The following is a 22,261-nucleotide window of genomic DNA, read 5'->3' on the forward strand; positions in this document are numbered from 1 at the left end:
TTGAAGCTCTGTAGTTTTGGCTCTTTCTGGAAGGTTTCGCTTCTTCTTTGAAAAAAAGCTCTTTTACAACTTTGTTTCGTTTTTACAGATGCTCTAAAGAAATGCTTTCTATTCAATGTATATAGGTAGTCTTCCCCTTAACAACCCTTTGAAGATACAGCAGCACTGAAAAAAAAGACTTAAGTTTAGTCCTCGCACTTACGGCCATTGCAGCATCCCCATGGTCACATGATTAAAATTAGGGTGCTTGTCAGCCTGCGTGTGTTTGTAACAATTGCAGCCCCCTGGGGTCACCATTTGCGACCTTCCCATCCGGCTTCTGACAAACAAAATCAATAAGAGAAGCTGCATTTGCTTAATGACTGCATGACCCACTTAAGAACAGCAGTGATTTGTTTACCAGTGGTGGCGAAAAAGGTTGTAAAATTGGATGCGACTCACTTAACAGCTGCCTTGCTTAGCAGTTGAAATTGACCCAATGGTGTTCATACGTTGAGGTCCCCTGCATTGCAAATCAGAGGGATATGTGCCTAAGCTTATATCCTGCTTTGAAACGCACAAGTCACGTATCGTCCTGCTGCAGAAATTACAGATGCAAATCCCAGATTTCTTTGGCAAATCACAACATTCCAGATTTACTCTGTTTCCACGGAAGTATCAATTTCCTCAAATCAAAACACAGTTACTCCTTGAGTTTGGACTGTAATGGAGCCTGCCCATTACATTTGTAAGTCATGATGGTTGTAAAGTGGGTTTTATGACCTTTTTGGTAGCGGGCATTAAGCGAACACTTAAGTAAGCGACCATGGGATGCAGCAAAGAGCTGTAAATGCAGGCTGGCCACCAAGCACCTGGATTGCAGTCACATGACCACAGCGGGAGCCTCACCATTGGAAGTTCAACTCTGGATCATTAAGTACCTGCCTATGGATCTGTTGTAACTTTGAAAGTGGCTGAGTCTCTGGTCTTAAGTTAGTTGAGGACTACCTGTAAACCTTATTAGCCAGTGTTCAGCCTCTGAAGTTCCCTAACTCATCTTGCACTTTAAATACACAAAAAGCATCCCACTGAAGTGGACGGCCAGTTTGTTCTAGTGATTTAACACCCCAGCCTAAAGTCCAGATGGCAGCGAGTTCTAGTCCCACCTTAGCCATGAAAGCCAGCTGGGTGACCTGGGGACAGTCACCAGGAGACAGTGAGTTCTAGTCCTGCTTTAAGGTACAAAACCTGGTTGTGTGCCTTTGGGCCAATCCCCAGGAGATGGTGAATTCTAGTCCCGGAGTAGGCAGAATGCCAGCTGGGTGACTTTGGGCCAGTCACCAGAAGAAGGTCAGTCCTGCCTTAGGCGTGAAAGCCAGCTGCGTCCAACTCACCTCATCAAGTGGTTGTGGGGAAAATAGGAGGAGGAAGGTATGAAGGCCACACTTCGCAATTCACCACCTTTGTAAAAAAATAATAAAGGCAGGATACAAATAAATAAAAATGCCCTTCCCCCAAAATCCTCCCAGTTCAGGTTCTGCACAGACCTGTTTAGAGAGAGGTTGTTCATTCCTGGTGCTTCTCCTGTTGTCTCAGGTGCTGCCCGTCAGCAAAAACAGCCAGATGATCACCTTCACCTTTCAAAATGGCTGCGTGGCCACTCTCCGCACCAGTGGAACCGAACCAAAGGTCAAATACTATGCCGAGATGTGTGCGCCGCCAGGCCAGAGGTGGGGAAACTCTTTCCTGTAAACCAGGGGGGTCCAAAGTTGCCTGGGGAATTCTGGGAGTTGAAGTCCACAAGTCTTAAAGTTCCCAAGTTTGGACACCCCTGCTGTAAACCAAGCCTGATTCCCGGGAGGCTTTAAGCCAAGTTGGAGGGTGTGGGGTGGAGGACAGGGGAAGTGGCCTTGAAGGACAGGAGGAAGTTCCACCCCCAAAGCAATGGTCAGACCAACGGGGCTTGAGCCTTGACTGGGAAAGTAACGTGACTAAGACAAGCCCTTCCCTGGTTCACATAAAAGTAAAGTGGGGGGGGAGGGAGGGAGCCCACTCAGATGTGCAAGATGCTGTTTCTACAGCTTTACCATAAAAGAAGTCCTGGCCTCTCTGGCTTCTTAGTCTAGACTTCCTTGTAGAGGGGCAGCCGTTATTTCTGACTTTGGAAGGACTTCCTCTTTGGATGCACAGGGCAGCATATTTGGCCTTTCCCCTCTCAGCTTCCCAGTATCCCAACAACAAGGTTATGGATGGCGCTGCTGCAGTGGCAGAGGGGAAGCCTGTTGTGGTCTCCCCCCCCCCCCAACTCCACTCCCTTCTAGCACCGTTGAGGTTACCTGGTTGGGTAATAAAATGTCTACAGAAAACAGCCCAGCTCAGCGATCACCAAGCACCCCGCAGTTCAACCCTGAGCTGCAAGCATTGTCTTCTGTTGAAGAGAATATCCTGTCCTCTTCTCCGTTGTCCAGCTGGCAGCCCTCTCTCCCCTAACTTGATAGCCAAGACTTTGGGGGTGAGGAGCAGCGTGTGGGTTGCCTCTGGGTTTGGGGTTTTAGAACGAAGTTTCCGCGTTGGGTGGGTGATGGCTTTCCAACTTTCTTTTCCTTGCTCTTTAGCGATGTCACCTTGTTGGAAGAGGACCTCACGAAGCTCATCGGAGGCCTCGTGGAGCACTTTCTGGAGCCCAGCAAGAACCAACTCACCTGGCGCTGTGTGTAGCAGCCACCCCCCTCCCCTCCCTCCGGCCTTGGCTGTCCTTGCACTGTGTCCTGTGGAATTCAGGAAGCAAGAGGAAAGCCTCCTCTCCCTGCATTCATTTCATAGGTGTCTGTGAGTGTTTGCTCTGTGGGGTGTCTGTGTCCCTTAGCCAGCGTCCCGAAGCAGTAACATTTTGTCAGCTTAGTGTACCAAGTAGTAAACTGCTTTGAAGCTGGCCAGAGATGCCCTCAAAGAGAGTCAGAACCTGTGGGGAGGGTCTCTGGCATCAGTTCCTCTCCTTCCCCTCCCCACAGCACAGATCAGCTCTCTAAATTCTGTGCTCTACAAAGATCCTTCCGCAGCTGGGAAACAGCTAGATTGCAAAAGAATAATTGTGTGAAGTCTGAAAAAAAAGGTTCTGCTTCTACATTGTTAGCTAGAATATTGGTATTATCTTTACTATGTTATCAAGTCTTATTTTTTCCAGGGGTTTTTCTTTGTTTGTTTCCTAGCTCATGCTGTGGTATTCAGTAGTCCTAGGAATTCCAGCTGTTTTCCAATCTCCTTTAGATTGTGTTGCTGGGTGGCATGCTCATCCCTTCTGACAATTTTGCTTCTTGACATCAACTGAGCCGTTAACCGGTCAAGACGGGCTAAATCATCTGAGGTTTTGATCTATTCTGAGTTTTTCTGCATGTTGTTGAGCTAGTCTCAGGTGAATAGAATATCAGCTATTTTAGAATAGCTGAGAGGGGCTGGGTCAGATTCACCTCTGAACACCCTGCTTATGAAAAAGAAAAATTTTCACATGAGTCTCATCATGCACAGAGACCCCCTTAATTTGCAAAAATAATCAGTCCTATTTAAACTCTAGAGGTTGGAAGAGACCTGCAAGCAGAGCTTATTAATTACTTGCCAGAACAAAGGAGGTTTATCGATGGCTGTGATGAAGGTTACATCTCTCTCCAAGTATTTATATTAACAAATGCTGGCTTGCAAGGTTGAACTTCAGATGGTAAACATGGTGGACCAGTGTTTCTCAGCCTTGGCCGCTTGAAGACGGGTGGACCTCAACTCCCAGGAGCTGTGCTGGCTGGGGAATTCCGTGAGTTGCAGTCCACCCATCTTCCAGCAGCCAAGGTTGAGAATCACAGTTGTAAGACAATCTTGATGCTCAGAAGGTAACATTTTTCAAGGAAAGGGATTCTCCTTGGAATATTTTGGCTTGACTAAGATAACCCAGGAAAATGCAGCAGAGTGGAAAATTTTGCATCCAATTGTGTATTGGCCTGCCTCTTCCCAATTTCCAAATGCCACATTGGCTAGGAGGCCTGTAAATTGAAGTTCAGGTTCTCTCCAGGATACCAAATGAAGAAGATGCGTTAGGTAAATTTTAGAATATACCCAGTTTGATGCATTTTTACATCCACTGTGCTAAGCTGTAGCCCGGGACATCCGTGGAAAGCAGAATGAGAACAAGTGGAAGAGTTGGGCAGAATCTTTGGCATGGATCATTGACCCCTCAGTTGCTTCCCTCCATGTAGCTGCATGGACCTCGGGCCTTCTAGGTGGCAGAAGTCCGGTGGAGGACTAACGACAAAGCCTCTTGATAGTACAACACACAGGATGTTCCCAGTCCTCTTCCTGGAAGAGAACTGAGGGTGTAGCTTTGGTGTAAGGTCAAATTGGAAGCACAGAAGTCCGATGCAGCAGCCAGGGCTACGTGGTAGAATGAATCTATGCATGGATTCCTCAGCATTCTTTGTCATACTCATTTCTACCTTCCAGGCAGATAATCTCAAGAATTATGATTTATTTAATTTTAGGAAAATGGAAAAACTGGGTCTAAAGGACGCCCCAGGGGGCTGTTGTGTAACTGTTTGAAAATTCCTGCAGTCACAGGAACGAAGCAAAGCGTTTGCACATGGAAAGCACATTGCGGGGATTTTGAGGAACTATCTGTACAGCAGATTTAAGCTTCCATTGATTCAACCTAGAGCCAGATTTATTGCCTTCCTGGGATAAATTATTTATTCTTTGAAATATGGGAAGTGTTAACTCTAGGTCATTCACTCCAGGGGCTTTACAGGCGTTTCCAAAGTTTGAAGCTGTGCAATAGATATTCTTGATATATTTTGTCTTCAATTTACATGCAATATTTATTTATTTATTTCGCTTTTATTTAAAGTTTTAAGTACTTCCAGGTTTTCTATACTTTTGAGTGACTTTTTAAAAAAAGCTACGCTATTGTTTTTCTTTTTGTTTTCTGTATATTTGCAACTGCTCCTATTCTAGTGAAGAAAGCCTAATTTATGTGGTTGAAACCTTTCCTGGAAACTGTGGATAAAATATGCTTGCTTGAGATCTAAAGCCTGATTTAAAATGCCATCCGAAAACAAGAGGAAGGAGAACACAATACTTTGAGACTTTTTTTTTCTGCACTTTGTTCTAATTTTGGCAAAGAACAACCTTGCTTTGGAACAAACAAACACAAAAAACCAAAATTGTTTCTTGTTAGTTGGCATGCGGTCTTTAGAAATGTCTCCTCGGGACAGAAGAAGATTAAAATTTCCAAGTTCATATAATAGAGAACTTATTTAAGCACAAATAGGAAAAAAAACCATCAAAATTTCCCAATTCATACAATATAGATAAGGAATCTTGAATAATTGAAGCACACTGGAATGGACTGTGTGATCATGACACCATTTGTGGGCGAGGAAGAGAACGTGGTTGATGCTCTTAAGGAAGTGCCCCCCCCACACACACACAAAACAGCACTTTGCTCCTCAAAACCAGTCAGGGAATGTTGGGAAAATATATTTTTCCTCCCTCGTTTTGGCTATCCGGGAAACTTAGAAGAGCAGTGGGGATGCCTTTGATTTTGGCCCTTTGTCAGCCTTTCATTTGGGAGCCGCTGATTCCTTGCTTCAAAAACTTGAAGAGGAGGATAATCATTATTTGTAAGACGCCGAGGAAAATGTGTCTTGGTTTGCTTAAAGCGCCTCTTCCAGTTTATGTGTTCATACAATGAGAAATGACTGTTGGTTGTCTGTTTTTTTTGTAACTTTTGCAACTTGTTTTGCATACATTTTCTTTCCTTTTTGTTTTGCGCTGATAAGGGAATGTTTTCAGCTCAGAGGCGCCCAACCTTGGCACGTCCGTGCTGGCTGGGGAATTCTGGGAGTTGAAGTTGCCAAGGTTGGACACCCCTGTTGTAGCTCACAAAATTCTCTTGCATGCTTCCTGCTGGTCTCCAGGGGATGAAGATACAGCCTTTAAAAACAGATACAAAAATTGGGGCACTATTAGCTTTGTTCCGCTTTAAGCGGCAGGAACGCCTCTTGTCCAGCAAGCAAACCAATGTCTTAATGGTCTTCCTTCCCTCAACTCTGCCGTAGGGTTCGGTGGCAGATGCTCTCTTTTGGGACAGGGGAACCGAACGGAAAGTCTCGGCTCTTCCTTGTGAAAAACAGATCCTTTTGGTGCTCTGTTGGCAACTGGGCAGAAGGCACCTTTCCTCCCTGTTAGTGGTGGCCGGAGAGGGCCACTTGTGCAGGGCTGTGTGGCAACCTCACGGAGGGACGCGTTGAAGTGACCCTTGGGCTTTTGCAACCTCTATGGGCAACCCAGATTCTCTCGCATGTCCTTGGCCTTGACACCAAGGCTGTTCCCAAATACTCGGGAAGGGTTGAACTCCCCTGAACAAAGAAGCCATTTGAGATCTGTGTGTGTGTGTGTGTGTTGCGTTTCAGAGCGACACCACAACTGGAAGGGATTGGGGCAAGAGTGCAACCAGAGGCAGCTTGTCTATGGAGTATGTTTCCATGAGCTTATAAGGAGGCAGCATTGCTGCTTGATAAGCCACAAGAGAACCTCTTTGAGGTAGGGGCCACGGTGGTCATTCACACCCGAGGTTGGAGTTTGCGTAGATCTTTGGGCAGGGATCCCACAGGGTGGTTCTCTGGTTTTGAAGAATCGAGTCGGTCTTGTTGAGAGCTTGGAGAACAGGACCCTGCCCTCCAGGCCTGGTGACCAGATTCAAGGCATGGAGCTAGCCTTGAAACCTGGGTTTCAGCCTCTGAGAACGAAGACCTCTCTTGGCCAGAGAAGGAGAAGTTACACCCCACTCAAGAGGTCCTCTACTGACTGTTGTAAAAGAGACGGATCTTCCTTGATCGTCCCACGGGTGCTTTTTCAAGAGGCAACTGGACTTTCTGGTTTTTCTTTGAAGGCGTTTTGCTTCTCCTCCCAGAAGCTTCTTCCATTCTGAGATTCAAGGAGCTTCTTGGAGGAGAAGCGAAACGTCTTCAAAGAAAAACCAGAAAGTCCAAGTTGTCTCCTGAGAAAACACCTTTGGGACAACCACAACCTGGATGACGGAGAATAATCTCCATATTCCTTGATGGGCTTCCACCAGAAGCTTGTGGACCTCGGACCCCAAGGGGCCTTCGTGAGAAGCGGCAAGAGACGAGTCTCGTGGCCTCATGCCCAGAGCCCTTGCTTCTTCACCCAAACACCAAAGCCATGCAAAACTTCTTCAGGAGGAGACGCTCTCTTCCCCCCGTGGATGGGCCACCTGACCTCTGGCCCAGGGTCAAGATCCCCACCCCTGTGGTGGCACCTCTTACCTCGAATCCCGCTTCTGAGTAGTTCAAGTGAGGTGTGTGCAACTTTCCACTACTTAACAGTGGAAGAGATGACATGTCCACAAATATGTGGATGCAATATTTGCACGCAAGAGCAGAAATGGTCCAGAGTAGACACACACAAACACACACACACACACCTCCGCTGAACAAGTGTGAATCCTTCCATTGGAATCAATCTTCATTTATTTGAGCTTGGGAAAGAGTGGGAGTAGGTTGCCCTAAAGTTGCCTTCCTCACCCAATTGATCCTGTTGTTTGAGCGGCTCCTGCTTGGTGGGTCTTATTCAGGGGAAGCTTTTGGCTTTGTTTGGGTGGTCCGATGGGCCCCTCCACCCCCCTTTCCTGCTCTTCAGCTCCGAGAAGCTCCCTTCCATTTCCACACGTGCTTTCTACCCAAGAGACGACAATTCTGCTATGGATGTGGACTCGAGACTTGGCACTTTCTTCCCCTCCACCCTCCCTCCTGTCAGAAGTGTTTCGTGTCTGGATTTTGATGTCAATTTGGTTAAAAGTGGTCAGTTAATAAAATGTTACCTTGATAGAGGCAATGTGCACTGAGCTCTCTCTCTTTTTTTGACATGGGACTTTGTACGACGAGAGATTTAGAAGTAGAGGGAAAGAAAAAACAACAACAAACACAAAAAGTTGTGGCTTTGGGGTTTAACTAGGGAAAGGGGTGGCTGATGGGTCTTTTTACATTTCAATTTGTTTCTACAAAGCAGTACTGGAAATCCTGTATCCCATTTCCCCAAAAATAAGACCTCCCCGGATAATAAGCCCAATCCTGCTTTTGAGCACATGCACTCAAATAAGCCCTCCCCCGAAAATACTGCAACACAGCAGCAGCCATGAGGTGACCACACTCACCGCCTCCTGCACCTCAAAAATAATAAGACCTCCCCGAAAATAAGGCCAAGCGCTTATTTCAGGGGTCAAAAGAAAATAAGACCCTGTCTTGTTTTCGTGGAAACATGGTACGTATGGCACAAGACAGCCCAAAATTTATGTTGTTAAGCAAGTTGGCTGTTTTGCCCCATCTTTCCTTGCCACAGATGTTCTAATTAGTCACATGGTTGTTAAATGAATCTGGCTTCCCCCATTGACTCTGCTTGTCAGAAGGTCGCAGAAGGGGATCGCGTGACCCCGGGACGCTAGGACCGTCATAAATGAGAATCAGCTGCCGAGTGTCTGAATTTTGACCACGTGACCAGTGGGGATGCTGCAACGGTCGTAAGTGTGAACACTGGTCACACGTCACTTTTTCCAGGGCACCTTTTAAGAAGTCCCCATAAGCTACGTTGTCTTCATCGAAGAATGAAAAGGTGCCAAGGGGAGGGGGAAGAAGCCTTGATGGAACTGTAGTCCCTGGGAGCTGTGCCTAATGGGTGGCCCATCTTTGCCCCTCGGGAACTTTGACCTGGGTTTTTATGGGCAAAAAGGACCAATAGCAGTGGAAATGATCCTGCGTGATTCAGACCCCAGCAGGACATAAATGCAGTGAGTGAAATAACAATACAATACGTGATAAAAGAGTTTTTCAACCGCAATAAGAGGTGTGGCCTTGAACCAGGGGAATTCTGGGAGTTGAGGTCCATACCTCTGAAAGTGAGAAAAAAACTGTTAGATGTTTGTGACCCCCCCCCCCAAAAAAACCAACAACATTCAGCCAGCTGCCCTTTGCTGCTTTTTACTACCTATCCAGAAGAAAAATGTGGCTGCAACCTTAGTTATTTAAAATAATAATCTGCAAATAAATACATCCACCAGGGGGGGCTATGACCTAAATCAGTGTTTCTCAAACTTGGCGACTTTAAGTCCTGTGGACTTCAACTCCCAGAATCCCCCAGCCAGCATAGCTGGCTGGGGAATTCTGGGAGTTGAAGTCCACAGGACTTAAAGTCGCCAAGTTTGAGAAACACTGACCTAAATCAAAGCTGGGACAAATTGGCTCATCCTTGCAAAACAAACCAACCAACCAAAAAAGCATCATCAGCCTGTTCCCTTCCAGATGTGAGGGATCACAGCACCTATCGTCCCCTTCCCACTGGGAGCAATGAGAATTCTCCCTGGGAAGGAAACTTGCCCAAGTTAGAAATGGTATCATAGGGTCTCTTGCTTGAGGTTGGGCTAGATGACCTACGAGGCCCCTTCCAACTCTGTTTATTCTATTCTAACTGGGGCAGAAATCCAGCATCCAGAATCATTTGGGGTCAGCTACTGTATGTCGTCCTCCACTTACAACCCATTCGTTTAGTGACCAAAATTACAGCAGCACTGAAAAAAGAGTGATTTATGACTGTTTTTCACCCTTACGGCCATTGCAGCATCCCTGAGGTCACATGGCTGAACAGCTGCAGCTTTACATAAAGTGCCCTCTTGCTCGTGGGGGTCAGGCTGTTCTCCAAAGCCCCCGAAGGCCAAACAGGGAATCATGGATGGAAACTGACCAAGGAGAGATTCAACCTGGAAACAAGGAGGAATTTCTTGACCATGAGACCAATCAACCCAAGGAACAGAAGTTGCCTTCAGAAGTTATGGGAGCTTCATCCCTGGAGGTTTTCAAGAAGAGACTGGACTGGACTGATGAAGGGGGATGGAGTGTCCATTGATCTCCCAAGGAAGAACATTTGCAGAGGCATGAAAAAGAAGGTGTCATTTTTACTTAGCAGCTTGTGCCAATGATGTTATTACTACACAAGGATCCTCCCTCCCTCCCTTTTTTCCTTCCTTCCCTTCCTTCCCTCCATTAGTTCCTCTCTTTCCTTCCTTCCTTCCTTCCTCACTTCCTTCCCCATCCATCCTTTTCCTCCCTCCCTTTTTCCTTTCATCTTTTTTCTTCCCTCCCTCCTTTCTTTCCTTCCTCTTTTCCTTCCATCTTTACACCATTTTTTCCATCCTCCCTCCCTTTTTTCCTTCCTTCCCTCCCTTAGTTCCTCTCTTTCTTTTTCTTTCTTCATTTCTTCCATCCACACATCCATCCTTTTCCTTCCTCCCTTTTTTCCTTCCTTCCTCCCTGCCTTCCATCTTCCCTCCCTCCCTCTTTCTTCCATCCATCCTTCCGTCCCTCTCTCTTTCCTCCTTCTCTCCCTCCCTGCCTTTGTCCTGATACTCTAGTGAGAGGGCTTGCAAAATGAAATAAAAATAGCCAATTTCAGAGAACATTTCCAACAGCATTGGGAAATGCATTCCAGATCCATCTTGCTTAAACTTTTCTCTGCCTTCATGTTTGGTATCTTTGCCCACCAACTATCACACATAATCTCCAAAAAGGATAAAACTATTAAGCAGAAATTCAGACTCATTCTTACAGGACCCTGCGAAGAATAAAGAGGCGCTTCGCACTTGCCCTCCAAATGGAATATTTAAGATTATTTCCAGCACCTAAAGAGTTAACGCGACCTGCGCAAGGAAATTTAGAGACTGCATCCTTCAGGTCCAGAAGATGCAAACTAATTTGCAACCCACCTCGGTTTAAATTATCAAAACCGACCCAAACCACAAATTTGTGGCGTCCCTTGTTCACCCTTATTAAACCACGAGAGATTCCAATTCAGATAGACTTGACCTGAGAAGCAGCCAATTACAAAGAATTGTGTCCTCATCCCACATCTCTTCATTAGAGATAAGAATGCAATTTGCACATCCAGAGTAGATGTGTTGACTACCTCGCTGGGATTTTCAGACCAAGGATATTTTCCTCGATCTGGTGAAAACTTGAGCAATTTGAAGGGGAGCGTTTAGAATAGAATTAACAGAGTTGGAAGGGACCTTGGAGGTCTTCTAGTCCAACCCCCTGCTCAGGCAGGAATCTCTACACCACTTCAGACAAATGGTTGTCCAACATCTTAAAAACTTAAAAACGTCAAGTATTGGAGCATCCACAACTTCTGGAGGCAACTTCTGTTCCACTGATGAATTGTTCTAATTGTCAGGAAGTTTCTCCTCAGTTCTAAGTTGCTTCTCTCCTTGATTAGTTTCCACCCATTGCTTCTTGTTCTGCCCTCAGGTGCTTTGGAGAATAGTTTGACTCCCTCTTCTTTGTGGCAACCACTTAGATATTGGAACATTACAGAATAAAGGAATAACAGAGTGGGAAGGGACCTTGGAGGTCTTCTAGTCCAACCCCTGCTCAGGCAGGAATCTCTACACCACTTCAGACAAATGGTTGTCCAACATCTTCTTAAAGACTTCCAGTGTTGGGGCATTCACAACTTCTAGAGGCAACTTCTGTTCCACTGATTAATTGTTCTAACTGTCAGGAAATTTCTCCTCAGTTCTAAGTTGCTTCTCTCCTTGATTAGTTTCCACCCATTGCTTCTTGTTCTGCCCTCAGGTGTCTTGGAGAATAGTTTGACTCCCTCTTCTTTGTGGCAACCCCTGAGATATTGGAAGACTGCTATCATGTCCCCCTGGTCCTTCTTTTCATTAGACATACTCAGTTTGCTGGCACAAAATACTCTTTTACTGTTCCTCAAAGAACAACGCAAGGCACCAGTCCTCATGAAGATTGAAAAGAGACCATTAGTCCAGGAAACCTGGCCTATGACTCTCAATCCCGACGACAACAAGGAATGGGGACTCACCAATTTCCTAAGCTGGAATTCTTACAAATTGCAGAACTGATGGCAACTAACTTGCCAACGGTTTCACTTCTGGAGCAAATGTCTCTGGGAATTTAGTACAGTCCTCGACTTACAACCACTATGGCGACAAGAATTTTCTGTTGGAAAGCAAAGCAGTTGAGAAATTTTCGCCCAATTTTATGAGCCATTTTTGCCACGGTTCTTAAAATGGATCGTTGAGTGAATCACAAAATTGGCCAAAAATGGGGCGCTCAGAGGCCAACTCCCCCCCCCCCCTTTTTGTTTTTTGTTTTCATCTTCTAAATTTAGGTGCGTCTTATAATCCGAAAAATACGGTAGATTGACATTCTCTGTTTTGGGTTAACGGAGGATGCAAACTGGTCTGAATGTATTACTTAACGGGGGAAAAAGGTACAAAGAAAGGATGCTGTCCAGGGTGGTATGAGGACTCAGGCAGGGGGTTGGACTAGATGACCTCCAAGGTCCCTTCCAGCCCTCGGATTCTATGCATCCTTTTGCCAGGAAGTTTTCCTCCCCAGACGTTTCTTCGCACGAGAGCCGTGGCCAAGGCCGACCTGTTCGACCGACGAGTCTGTCTAGGATTAGGATCCAACAGATCTTTAACCTGACTCTGACATTTTGCCCTGCTCATTGGCAGCCTTGGGGAAACTGGCACAGATCCAGCCAGAAGTTCTGCTCGTTTTGGGGATAAAGTCAAGGAGTCAGGGAAGGCCCAAGGCAAATGTCGTTATTTTGGCTCCTGTCTCTCTTCCCCCTTTTTATATTTCGTACCAAAGGCAGCTGGCAACCTTGGCGGGCAGCCCAGGGAAAGGAAGCAGCTGATGGATACAGGGAAAGAAGAGGAGAAGAAAATGTTCTCTGTCCCATTACTGAGCAATTGTGTCCCAAATCTACTCTTTTTCTAGCTTTTGATCGGCAGGATAAGAGCCAACAAGGTGTTTGATTTGCCAACACAACTGAAAGAGGCGACATCTCTTCCATCTGGCTGTGAAGGGAAGAAAGGGGGATTACAAGAGATTCATAAAAGTGCAAAATATTCACTTGCTTCTTGCTGGGTTGTGCAAGGCGAAAACTCCCAGGGGAGGCCTGGTTGCCAAGGAGAGAAGTGAGAAAGGGCATGGCATTGCCAATATATATATAATGAACTGGCACATGAACTGAAATTAGCGACTGTCAGGTCTGCAAGCCATTTTTTTCTTTTGACTTCGGGCCTGCCACACTTTCTACTATGCATTTTCTACTGTGGGAAAATGGGAGGGGCGGTTATACGGAGTTAGATGATATGTAGCCATAACAACATTCTTCTTAGAAAACCAAGGTCATCCTTTGTCTCTGCACCTCTGCACCTGACCGGAACTGGATGGGTGGAAACTGCCAGCGTGGCAGTGGAAGATGGACCATGGGATGGGACTTGTGGGTGTGGGGAAAAGATCTTGACCTTTCAACTGGGTGGGGAAAACCAGGAAGCTTTCAGATTCGGGTTTCCCCAGATGTGCCAAAATGGCTCTCTTAATAAATAGGAACTTTTGAGGAATCCTTTGCCTCGGACTCAGTTTTAATTTCAGATGCTATTTGGAAGCCTGACATTAACCCTTGGAAGAGGGAGGGAGGGATCGAGGGAAGGAAGGAGAATGGAGAAAGAAACGAAGGAAGGAAGGAAGAGGGGAGACCGAAGAGAGGGAGAGCAGGAGAGGAACAAATGAATGAAGGAGAGAGGGGAGGAGAAGAAATGGGAAGGGAGGAGAAAGAAGAAAGAGGGAAGGAGAAGAAAGGACGAGGAAGAAAGGGAAGCGAAAAGGAAAGAGGAGATGGATGGGGAAAAGGGAAGGAGAAAGGAAGGGAGGAAAAGGGAGGGAGGAAAAGAAAGGAAGGAGGGAAAGGAGAATGGACGGAATGGAGAGAAGGAAAGGAGAAAAAGGAGCAAATGAATGAATGAAGGAGAGAGGAAAGAAGGAAGGAAAAGGCAGGAGAGGGATGAATGGAAAGGAAATGGAAGAAGGGAAGGAGGGAAGAAAAGAGAAAGAAGAAAGAAAACTATTTGTGGGACAACGAGAAGGATGTAATAGGAGTCTGGAACTTCAGAAGAATAACTGATCAAATCATCAATCCAGAATAGAGCTGGAAGGCGCTTTGGAGGTCATCTAGTCCAGCCCCCTGCTCAAGCAGGAGACCCTAAACCATTCCAGACAAATGCTTGTCCAACCTCTTCTTAAAAACCTCCAGTGATGAAAGAGCACCCACAACTTCTGGAGGCAACTTCTGTTCCACTGCTTAACTGTCCTCACTGTTAGGAAGTTTCTCCTTAATTCCAGGTTGCTTCTCTCCTTGATTAGTTTCCATCCATTGTTTCTTGTCCTGCCTTCTGGGGCTTTGGAAAATAAATTGACCCCCTCCTCTTCTTTGTGGCAACCCCTCAAATACTGGAAGATTGCTATCATGTCCCCCCCCCCCCCCCAGTCCTTCTTTTCTCTAGACATGCAGGGTAATGAAGGTTTAATCCTGGATGGGAAGATTAAAGATAAACCAGAGAAGGATGGATTCTTGGTGCCCTCTGCGGTGCCTCTATTTGAAACGACTGTTTGAAAAGACTGAATTGCGCAGTGCAGTTCTCAGACTTTTAAAAATGTATATTGTATTTGGGGGGTGGGGGGAGAATTCTGCCAAAAGGCATTGACTATATACATGCAGAGAAAGTATAAAAATTAGAATATGCTGATCAAAAGTGGTAAATAAAACTGCAGATAAAACTGTCTCGGTTAGGATAAGCCCTCATGGGGAAAAATTTAAAAATAAACTATTCCGATTGCAACATCAGTTTTATCTTTCAACCTTATTACATTTTGCTGATTTTTTTCTCCGCTTTGTTAAAACACGCTGCATTTCATTCTGAAAAGGGCAACTTAATTGTGCCCCTTCCATTTGAGGAAAGTTGAAATTATTCCCTTTTAAGAATGAAAAAAAAAAAACATTCTAAGCAGGGGGCTGGACTAGATGATCTTTAAAGTCTCTTTCAACTTCATGATCTCAACCTGGGTCACTTTAAGCCCTGTGGACTACAACTCCCAGAATTCCCCAGCCACGATTTCTAATGGAGGATTCCTGGGAAAATCAGAGAATCATTGATTGGTAGCACCAGAAGGGATCCCCAAAGATCATCTAGTCCAGCCCTCTGAAATCTGCAAGGGAACTAATGAAGCCCTCCCAGAGAGGTTATGTCTCTAACAATATTTCTCAACCTGGGCCATTCCAGGGAATGTGGACTTCAACTCCCAGAATTCCCCAGCCAGCAGGGAGTAGCCTGCCTCTGGAGCTGGAGGTTCTATTCTCTACTGTCTCCGCCATGCCCTCGAAAAATGCAGATAGATAGACCGTCTCTGGAGTTGGGGATTCTGTTTGAAGCCTGCAGATAGACTGCTTCTGGAACTGGAAGCTCTATTCTGAGCTGTCTCTGCCATGCCCTGAAGATAGCCTGCGTCTGGAGGTGGAGGCTCTAAGCTGCCATGCCCCGGAAAAAATGCAGATAGCCTGCCTCTGGAGCTGGAGGTTCTATTCAAAGCATGCAGGTAGAATTACCTCTGGAACTGGAGTTTCTATGCTCCTGAAGAATGCAGATAGACTGCCTTGGGAGCTGTAGGTTCTCTCCTCTTAGCTGCCTCCGCAGCAAGCCTAAACTAAAGCACACTTCCCCACAGCATTTATGACAAGCTCTAATTGACAGCAAGGTGCAGAGCCTGGCCAGACTGTCAATCCTGCCAAGACTTCACAGCTGATGGGTTTCTAAGCACTGGGAAGGAAAATCAAGCCCACGAATGCCACATTTCTGTGCCAAGCGAGGCTGGCTCCGACCAACAACACCCTCCCCCGGGACGTCTCTAGTCCTCAAGGATTATCCGGGCGTCCTTCAAAACCAACGCCTGCCGTTCATCTCCCCAACCCAACCTGGTCTCCAAATTCTCAGCCCCTTCCAGATTGTGTCCTCTGTAGCCAATTTGAACAGATGTCTGCAAGAAAGCATCCTTTCCCCTTTCTTTGCCTTCTGTTTTATTTTTTATTTCTGCCCCCACCCCTTTTTCCTGAGGGGTATCCTTCAGAAATGAAACAGGGGAAGGTTGCATAATGTTTTACAGCTGTTAGCAGAAGGAATTTTCCAGCTGGGAGCAGCCCAGGGCCTTTGGCTCTCCGCCATTTAAACAAAATAAAGGGAATTTGCAATTTGGTGTCCCCTAATAGACTTAAACAGGGTGTGTGGTGTGTGTGTATGTGTGTGTGTGTTAAGGCTTCATAAACGGTAGGAAGTTAGCACCCACCCATCTCCTAGAAAAATGAAATATCCTGGGAAATATTGAAAAAGGCAGAATATTATATTTTCCCTGGATCAGAAACGGGAAACATGTTTTTAGACAGGAAACAGACTCACTCTTAATAGCCCCCACCTTTGTCAATGGGCCATTAAAAGGCCTGAGCCAGTCTACTCTACACAACAAAGGTGGGATTAACCTTCTACAGAAACTCACCACATGGCATTTGGGAACACAACCAAGCTTGGGACTCAAAAGACAGACAACCTACAAAGTTAGCTAAGACAACCCCTTTCCCCACCCCCATCCCCATCCCTGGGAGTCTGACAGCCAATCAGAATACATTTCTTACACAGGAACAGGAAACAGAGAGGTGGGGGTCGAACAGAGAATATAAAAAACCAGGAACTTTCAGCATCTCTGCCCTCTTTTTCTTCTTCACCCAACATCTGGAAGCATCTGATGATCCCCCTTTCCTGCTCAGGAGCTCAAGCCACGTGACCCTGTCCACCATTAAACCATCTTTCCAAGCAGCCTCCGTGTCTCCAGTGTCTCCCCCCCCCCCCCCAACTTGGAGCTGAACCCAGAAGGACGACTCTTCCAACAAAGCAAAATAAAACCCAGGACTGCGTGAAAACTGCAGAGTTCCACTCTTTTTTGCTGCCTGGAATTCAAATCCCACCCATCCACCTCCCACCTGTATTGGGTACCTTCCACCCAAGGGCTCCTTCTGGCCTCCCAGGACTGCAGCACAAATGTTTGCAAGGTTTACAGTGAAAAATGCCATATGATGAAGAAGATGCCCCCTCCATTTCTGAGAGAGGCTAAAGGCAGCTCCCCGTGTGACCAAAAGTGCAAGAAACTGGAACACTCAAGGGGGGGGGGTCCTTTTCCAAGCAAACCTGAAACTATTATAACTTCCTCTTTCCTTTCCTTTCTTCCTTTCCTTCCTTTTCCTTCTTTCTCTTTCCTTCTTTCTCTCCTCCCTCTTTTCCTCTTTCTCTTTCTCCCTTCTCTTTCTCTCTTTCTCTCTCTCTTTTTCTTTCTTTCCCTTCCTTCCCTCACCTCTCATTTTCTTTCTCCTTCCTCCCTTTCTTTTCCTTCCTTCTTTCTCTCCTTTCCTTCCTCTTTCCTTCCTTCTTTCCTTTCTCTTTCTCTCTGCCTTTCTCTCTTTTTCTTTCCTTCCTTTCTTTTCCTTCTCTCTCATTTTCTTTCTCCTTCTTCCCTTTCTTTTCCTTCTTTCCTTCCTTCTTTTTCTCCTTCCTCTTTTCTTCCTTTCCTTTCTTTCTTTCCCTTTTTCCTTCTCATTTTCTTTCTTCTTCCTCCCTTTCTTTTCCTTCTTTCTCTCCTTTCCTTCCTTTCTTTCCTTTTTCTTTCCTTCTTTCCTTTCTTTCTCCCTTTCTCTCTTTCTGCCTCTCTCTCTCTTTCTTTTCCTTCCTTCTCTCTCATTTTCTTTCTCCCTCCCTCCTTTCCCTTTCTCATTTACTTTCTCTCTCCTTCCGTTCCTTCCCTTTTTCTTTTTTTTCTTCTCTTTCTTCACCCATCTCATTATCCAAAGTCCCCCAAAAAACTCCAAGAGATTCTTCATCAGATGGAAACACCAGCAAAACCAAGATCTCCGTCCTGTTTGTGAAAACATAACACTTTGGTGGCTCCCACAGAGTTCAGAAACCTGAAAATATTGCCCGCCTCTTTGCATTATCTCGTGCCTGGAATAAAGGGAGAGGATTCAGGCCCTCAGATGCATTTTCTCCAATGGATCCCCAAAACAGGCTGGATGATGCTTCAATGGAGACCTCTAGGGGGCGTTTCTCAACCTTGGCTCCTTGAAGACGGGTGGGCTTCAACTCCCAGAATTCCCCAGCCGGCAGGTGAAAGGAATTTAAGTCCACAGCTCTTAAAGCTGTCCAGCCTCCCTATAATAGAAGCTGAAAGTTCTCTTAACCCTTGGCTGACATTCATTCAAGATCTGTTCAAAGTTACAGCAGCACTGGGGGGGGAAATGACTTATGACCAGTCCTTGCACTTACGACCATCGTAGCTTTCCCAAGGTCATGTGATCAAAATTCAGGTACTTGGCCAATTATTTACAAGGGTTGCACTATCCCATGGTCATGTGATCACCCTTTGCAACTTTCTTAGCTGGCTCCCGAAAGTCAAGGTGGGGATTCACTTAATGACCACAACATTCACTTAACAACTGCAATGGTTCACTTAACAACTGCAATGGTTCACTTAACAATTGTATCATTCACTTAACGGACTTGGTAAAAATAAGGTCATAAAATCAGGCATGACTCCCTTAAACAACATCCTTGATGGGCCAACAAAAATCCTGGTCCCAATCGTGGACATAAGTTGAGGACTGCTTGTATTCTTTGCTGCTTTGTACTACCCACTGCAAAGAAAGAGGCTTTCTCATTTAAGGTATTTACCTTATTTATAGACACGGTTTCAGCCTGCGCTGAGCAGGGGGTTGACTAGATGGCCTCTAAGGTTGCTCCCAACTCTAGGATTCTGTCTTCTCGCCTGGGCCAGCTTCTCCTTCCTCCCTTCAACATTTTAAGGTCACCTGGTCACAGCTGAGACACCAGAAAGGGGACTTGGAGTGGGAAGGACACTTTTTTGGGAAGGCAATTTAGGCTTGGTGCATGTAGGTTTCCATTGAAATCCAGTGTGTGTGCACAGGCGGATAAAAACAGCAATGCTCAGATGATAATTTCAGTTTCCTTGGAAGAAAAACTTAAAGTTTATTAGGATTTTAATGTGTTCCCTGATGCCTTTGTTTCCTCTGAGCTCTCCAACGTGACTTCCCCAGTCCTTTACACTTAGGACCTTCCGGTCTCCTTCAGCAGTAATAAAAAAAATCAGAATTAATATTGGAACAGCAATAAATATAGGAAGGTCCTTTGCATATATCCTATTTGATTACTGACTAATAATGCTGCAAAGGTAAAGGTAAGACTTAAACAAGGGTCTGCAGCCAGCTACTTTTGAGACACAGGTGTTCTACAACTGCAGAGATCTGTTTGGAACAGGAAAAACAGTTCCTAAGGAACTATTATTTGGTTTGAATGGATCTACTCTGAAGAAATCTATCAGGCTTTGCTTCCAGATATTCTCCCCTTAGGGATTATGGCAATTGTTCATGTGTGTGTTTCTAAAATCTGAAACACACCCCAATTTTTTTTTAAATTTTTAAATTTTTTTTTTTTAAAGGATTTTTCTGTTCTATTGCAACATTCCCTGAAGCTCAAAAAGTCTGCGGGAATTGGATGTGAAAGAATTCAAAATTAATGGTCCGGCAGAAAGTTACTGACTCCGGAACCCATGCTGCTGGGGAAAGGAAGGGGGGAGGGTTATGCTGACTAAGGGCAGAAGAAGATGGGGACACCCTCCCCTTTTCCATAACTGGCATGGGGTGCTGGCACAGACCCATTTGAATTTTGGGGGGAAGAGACCCACAGTTGGGAGGAAAAAAAATCCCATAGTTTTTTCTTTGATAATATTTTTTCTAAAGGGAGGCAAACCTCCAATGCAGACAGGAAGACATTGGAAGCCCCTTTCTCATGATTCCTGAACCCCGTTTGTTTAACTGGCCAACCCACACCAGGACTCTGGAATTCGTTCATTCACAGGAATCAAACCCCCCAAATCCCTTTGGGGGATTCAACCGTGGTACCCTCCATCCATATCTAAATTATTGCAAGGAATTTTCACCAGCTACGTTTGCAGAAGACATTTGTTTAGTCTGTGGTATTTTCTGGGTATCCATCACCCCCTGAGCGTTAAAAGGGGACAGGCTTTAGGCCAAAGTACAAAGTTTAAAAAGTTTGGGGGTGCAGCCCGGGCTGGAGGGGAGGGGCTCTCAGGGGAAAAAGGCAGCCCCGGTATTGCACAAAGCTCGCTTTCCAGGTAAATCTGTGTCAGACTGCGGTGGAGGAATTTGCAGAACCGTCCCCCATAAAGTGAGAAGAGAGGAACTTCAGCAGAATCCAGAGTCCTGAGTTCAAGAGTGGAGCATTCATAGGGCTGAATAAACAACGGTGCCTTTAAGTGGTCCTGTGAGATTAAATCCGTCACCTTGGAAATCTTACAGTGTTTAGACTCTCCAGATTAGCCACGGTTAACATTTATGCTAGTTTTCTAGAGAGGCTTAAGGCACAGCCTCAGTTCAGTGAGTCCCGGAGCCACATTTCTGCAGACAACAGTCCCTTCTTCAGATATCAGGCCGATTTCGCACCGCTCTTCTAGCCTCCAGTTCTCCCCTCCAAGCCTTGACCAGCTCTGACCCTGTTTAGCTTCCAGATGTCACCCCCAGGTTGGCACCACAGGAAACGGGGCAGTTGACCAGGGCATCACAAGCCTGGAATCCTCCAACCCACGACCCCTCAACCTCTCTTCCAGCCAGTGCTGGCTAAAGCCCCTGGTAGGTCTAATCATTTGGGGGGGGGGGAGGCAGGAGATCGGAAGAAGCTGCCCCAGAGAGAAAGCTTGGTCTGACAAGCTCAGGAGGCAGGGGTCACCAGTTGTCCTCCGCCTGCCCCATCCTTGCCCGGTTTCAGAGACCGCCCGGGCTGGCCCGCCGGGGGTCGCTGTCCTGTTCGTAGCGGTATTGGTACCCCTCCATCTGATCCCTGCAGGCTTCCCGCAGATTGTTCAGCCACCGCTTAATGCCCCGTCGGTTCAGGTAGAGTACCATCAGGAAAACCAGCCCGATGAGCGCCAGGACGATGCCCAGGAAGACGTAGGAGACAGTCTCCAGCTCCTTCGGCTCCGGCCCGCCGACGGGCTCCAGCAGCCCCCAAGCCGCCCCTTCCTCCAAGCACTTGAGCTGCCGCGGCAGCAGGCGCAGCACCAGCGCGTCCCGCAGTTGCGGCGGAGCCGCGCAGCGCAGCTCCCGCCGATCCGGCGCCCGCCACGTGGCGTTGCCCAGCCAGAGCAGCAGCGGTCGCAGAACGGGGCAGTCGCAAGTCAGAGGATTGCCCGCCAGCTGCAAGCGTAGCAGAGGCGCGCCTATCCCGTCGGGCCGCGGCGCCTGCAGCGAGTTGTTGCGCGCGTCCAGCTCTTGCAACGCCGCCGGCAGCGCCCACCCGGGGGGCAGAGCGCGCAAGCCGTTCCCGGCCAGCTCCAGCCGCGCAAGGCTGAGGTTGGTCAGAGCCGAACCCAGCACCTCCTCGGCCGGCCGTCCCTCCGGTAGCGCCCCGTTGAGGCTCAGCCGGTGCAAGCGGGCGCAGAAGAGGAACGCGCCGGGCGAGACGCAGCGCAGCGGGTTGTGGCTTAAATCCAGCGCGGCCAGGGACGGCAGCCCGGCGAAGGCCGCCTCTTCCAGCGCTTCGATGCGGCTCCGGAGCAACGCCAGCAACGTTAAGTGGAGCAGCGGTCGGCGAGGCGAAGAAGCCCGCGGTGCCCAGCCCCCTGCGAAGGCCGCCCGGCTCAGCACCGTCAGGTTGGCTCCGACCACGGTCAGATTGCGCACCGCGGACGGAAGCTCCGACGGCGGCTCTTGCAGCTCCACGAAGCGGCACTGCACCGTGTCCGGCGTGGCGAACCAGAAGCAGGGAGAGCAACCTCGGCTCTGCAGCAGCGGAGGGAGGAGCAGCAGCAGCAGCAGCAGCGAAGGGGGGCGCCGGGCCATGCTAGCCCAGCTCGGGCATCCCCGCGAGCACCGCCCAGGAGGGCTGCAGATCGCTCTTTTGCGGCTCCGGAGCCGCAGCCTGGCCGGGAGAGCGCTTGGTTTCGACGGCAGCTAGAGGGAAGTGGCCCGGGCGCGGGGACGACGCTGGTCTGAGGCGGGGAGCGCCGAGGAGGCTGCCCCGGCTCGGCTCCGGGGAGGGAGGGAGGGAGCGCGCGGGGGCGTGGGGGGGGGCGCCCGCTTGGCTCTGGTCCGCCTCCGGCGGTTGCTGGGACGCTTTGACGATGGGTACCGTCAGGCACTCTGCAGGTTCTCAGAGGCGCCCTCTGTCTCTTTCGGGCACTCCGCGGCTCTCTGCACGTTCTCAGACGCTCTGTCTCTTGTCTGCTCCTGACTT

The 22,261-nt window shown here is 47.5% G+C and overlaps 2 protein-coding genes across 2 annotated transcripts in view; one reads left to right on the forward strand and one right to left on the reverse strand.

Annotated features, from left to right (window-relative positions):
• Nucleotides 1-7,879, forward strand: part of PGM2L1 (phosphoglucomutase 2 like 1) — a 35,933-nt gene extending 28,054 nt beyond the window's left edge. The window contains exons 14-15 of the mRNA XM_081951220.1: nt 1,576-1,709; nt 2,595-7,879. Of these exons, the coding sequence (XP_081807346.1) occupies nt 1,576-1,709; nt 2,595-2,697 (237 nt within the window). The 3' untranslated portion in view covers nt 2,698-7,879. The remainder of the gene's footprint in view (nt 1-1,575; nt 1,710-2,594) is intronic.
• Nucleotides 7,880-20,790: 12,911 nt separating this feature from the next.
• TPBGL (trophoblast glycoprotein like) lies at nt 20,791-21,867 on the reverse strand (the record flags this gene model as incomplete). Its single annotated transcript, XM_081952295.1, has 1 exon — nt 20,791-21,867. The coding sequence occupies one exon, from the start codon at nt 21,865-21,867 to the stop codon at nt 20,791-20,793; it is 1,077 nt and encodes a 358-aa protein (XP_081808421.1).
• Between the last annotated feature and the right edge of the window lie 394 nt (nt 21,868-22,261).

This window comes from Natrix helvetica, assembly GCF_964273705.1.
Source record: "Natrix helvetica genome assembly, chromosome: 4".
Classification (NCBI taxonomy): domain Eukaryota; kingdom Metazoa; phylum Chordata; class Lepidosauria; order Squamata; family Natricidae; genus Natrix; species Natrix helvetica.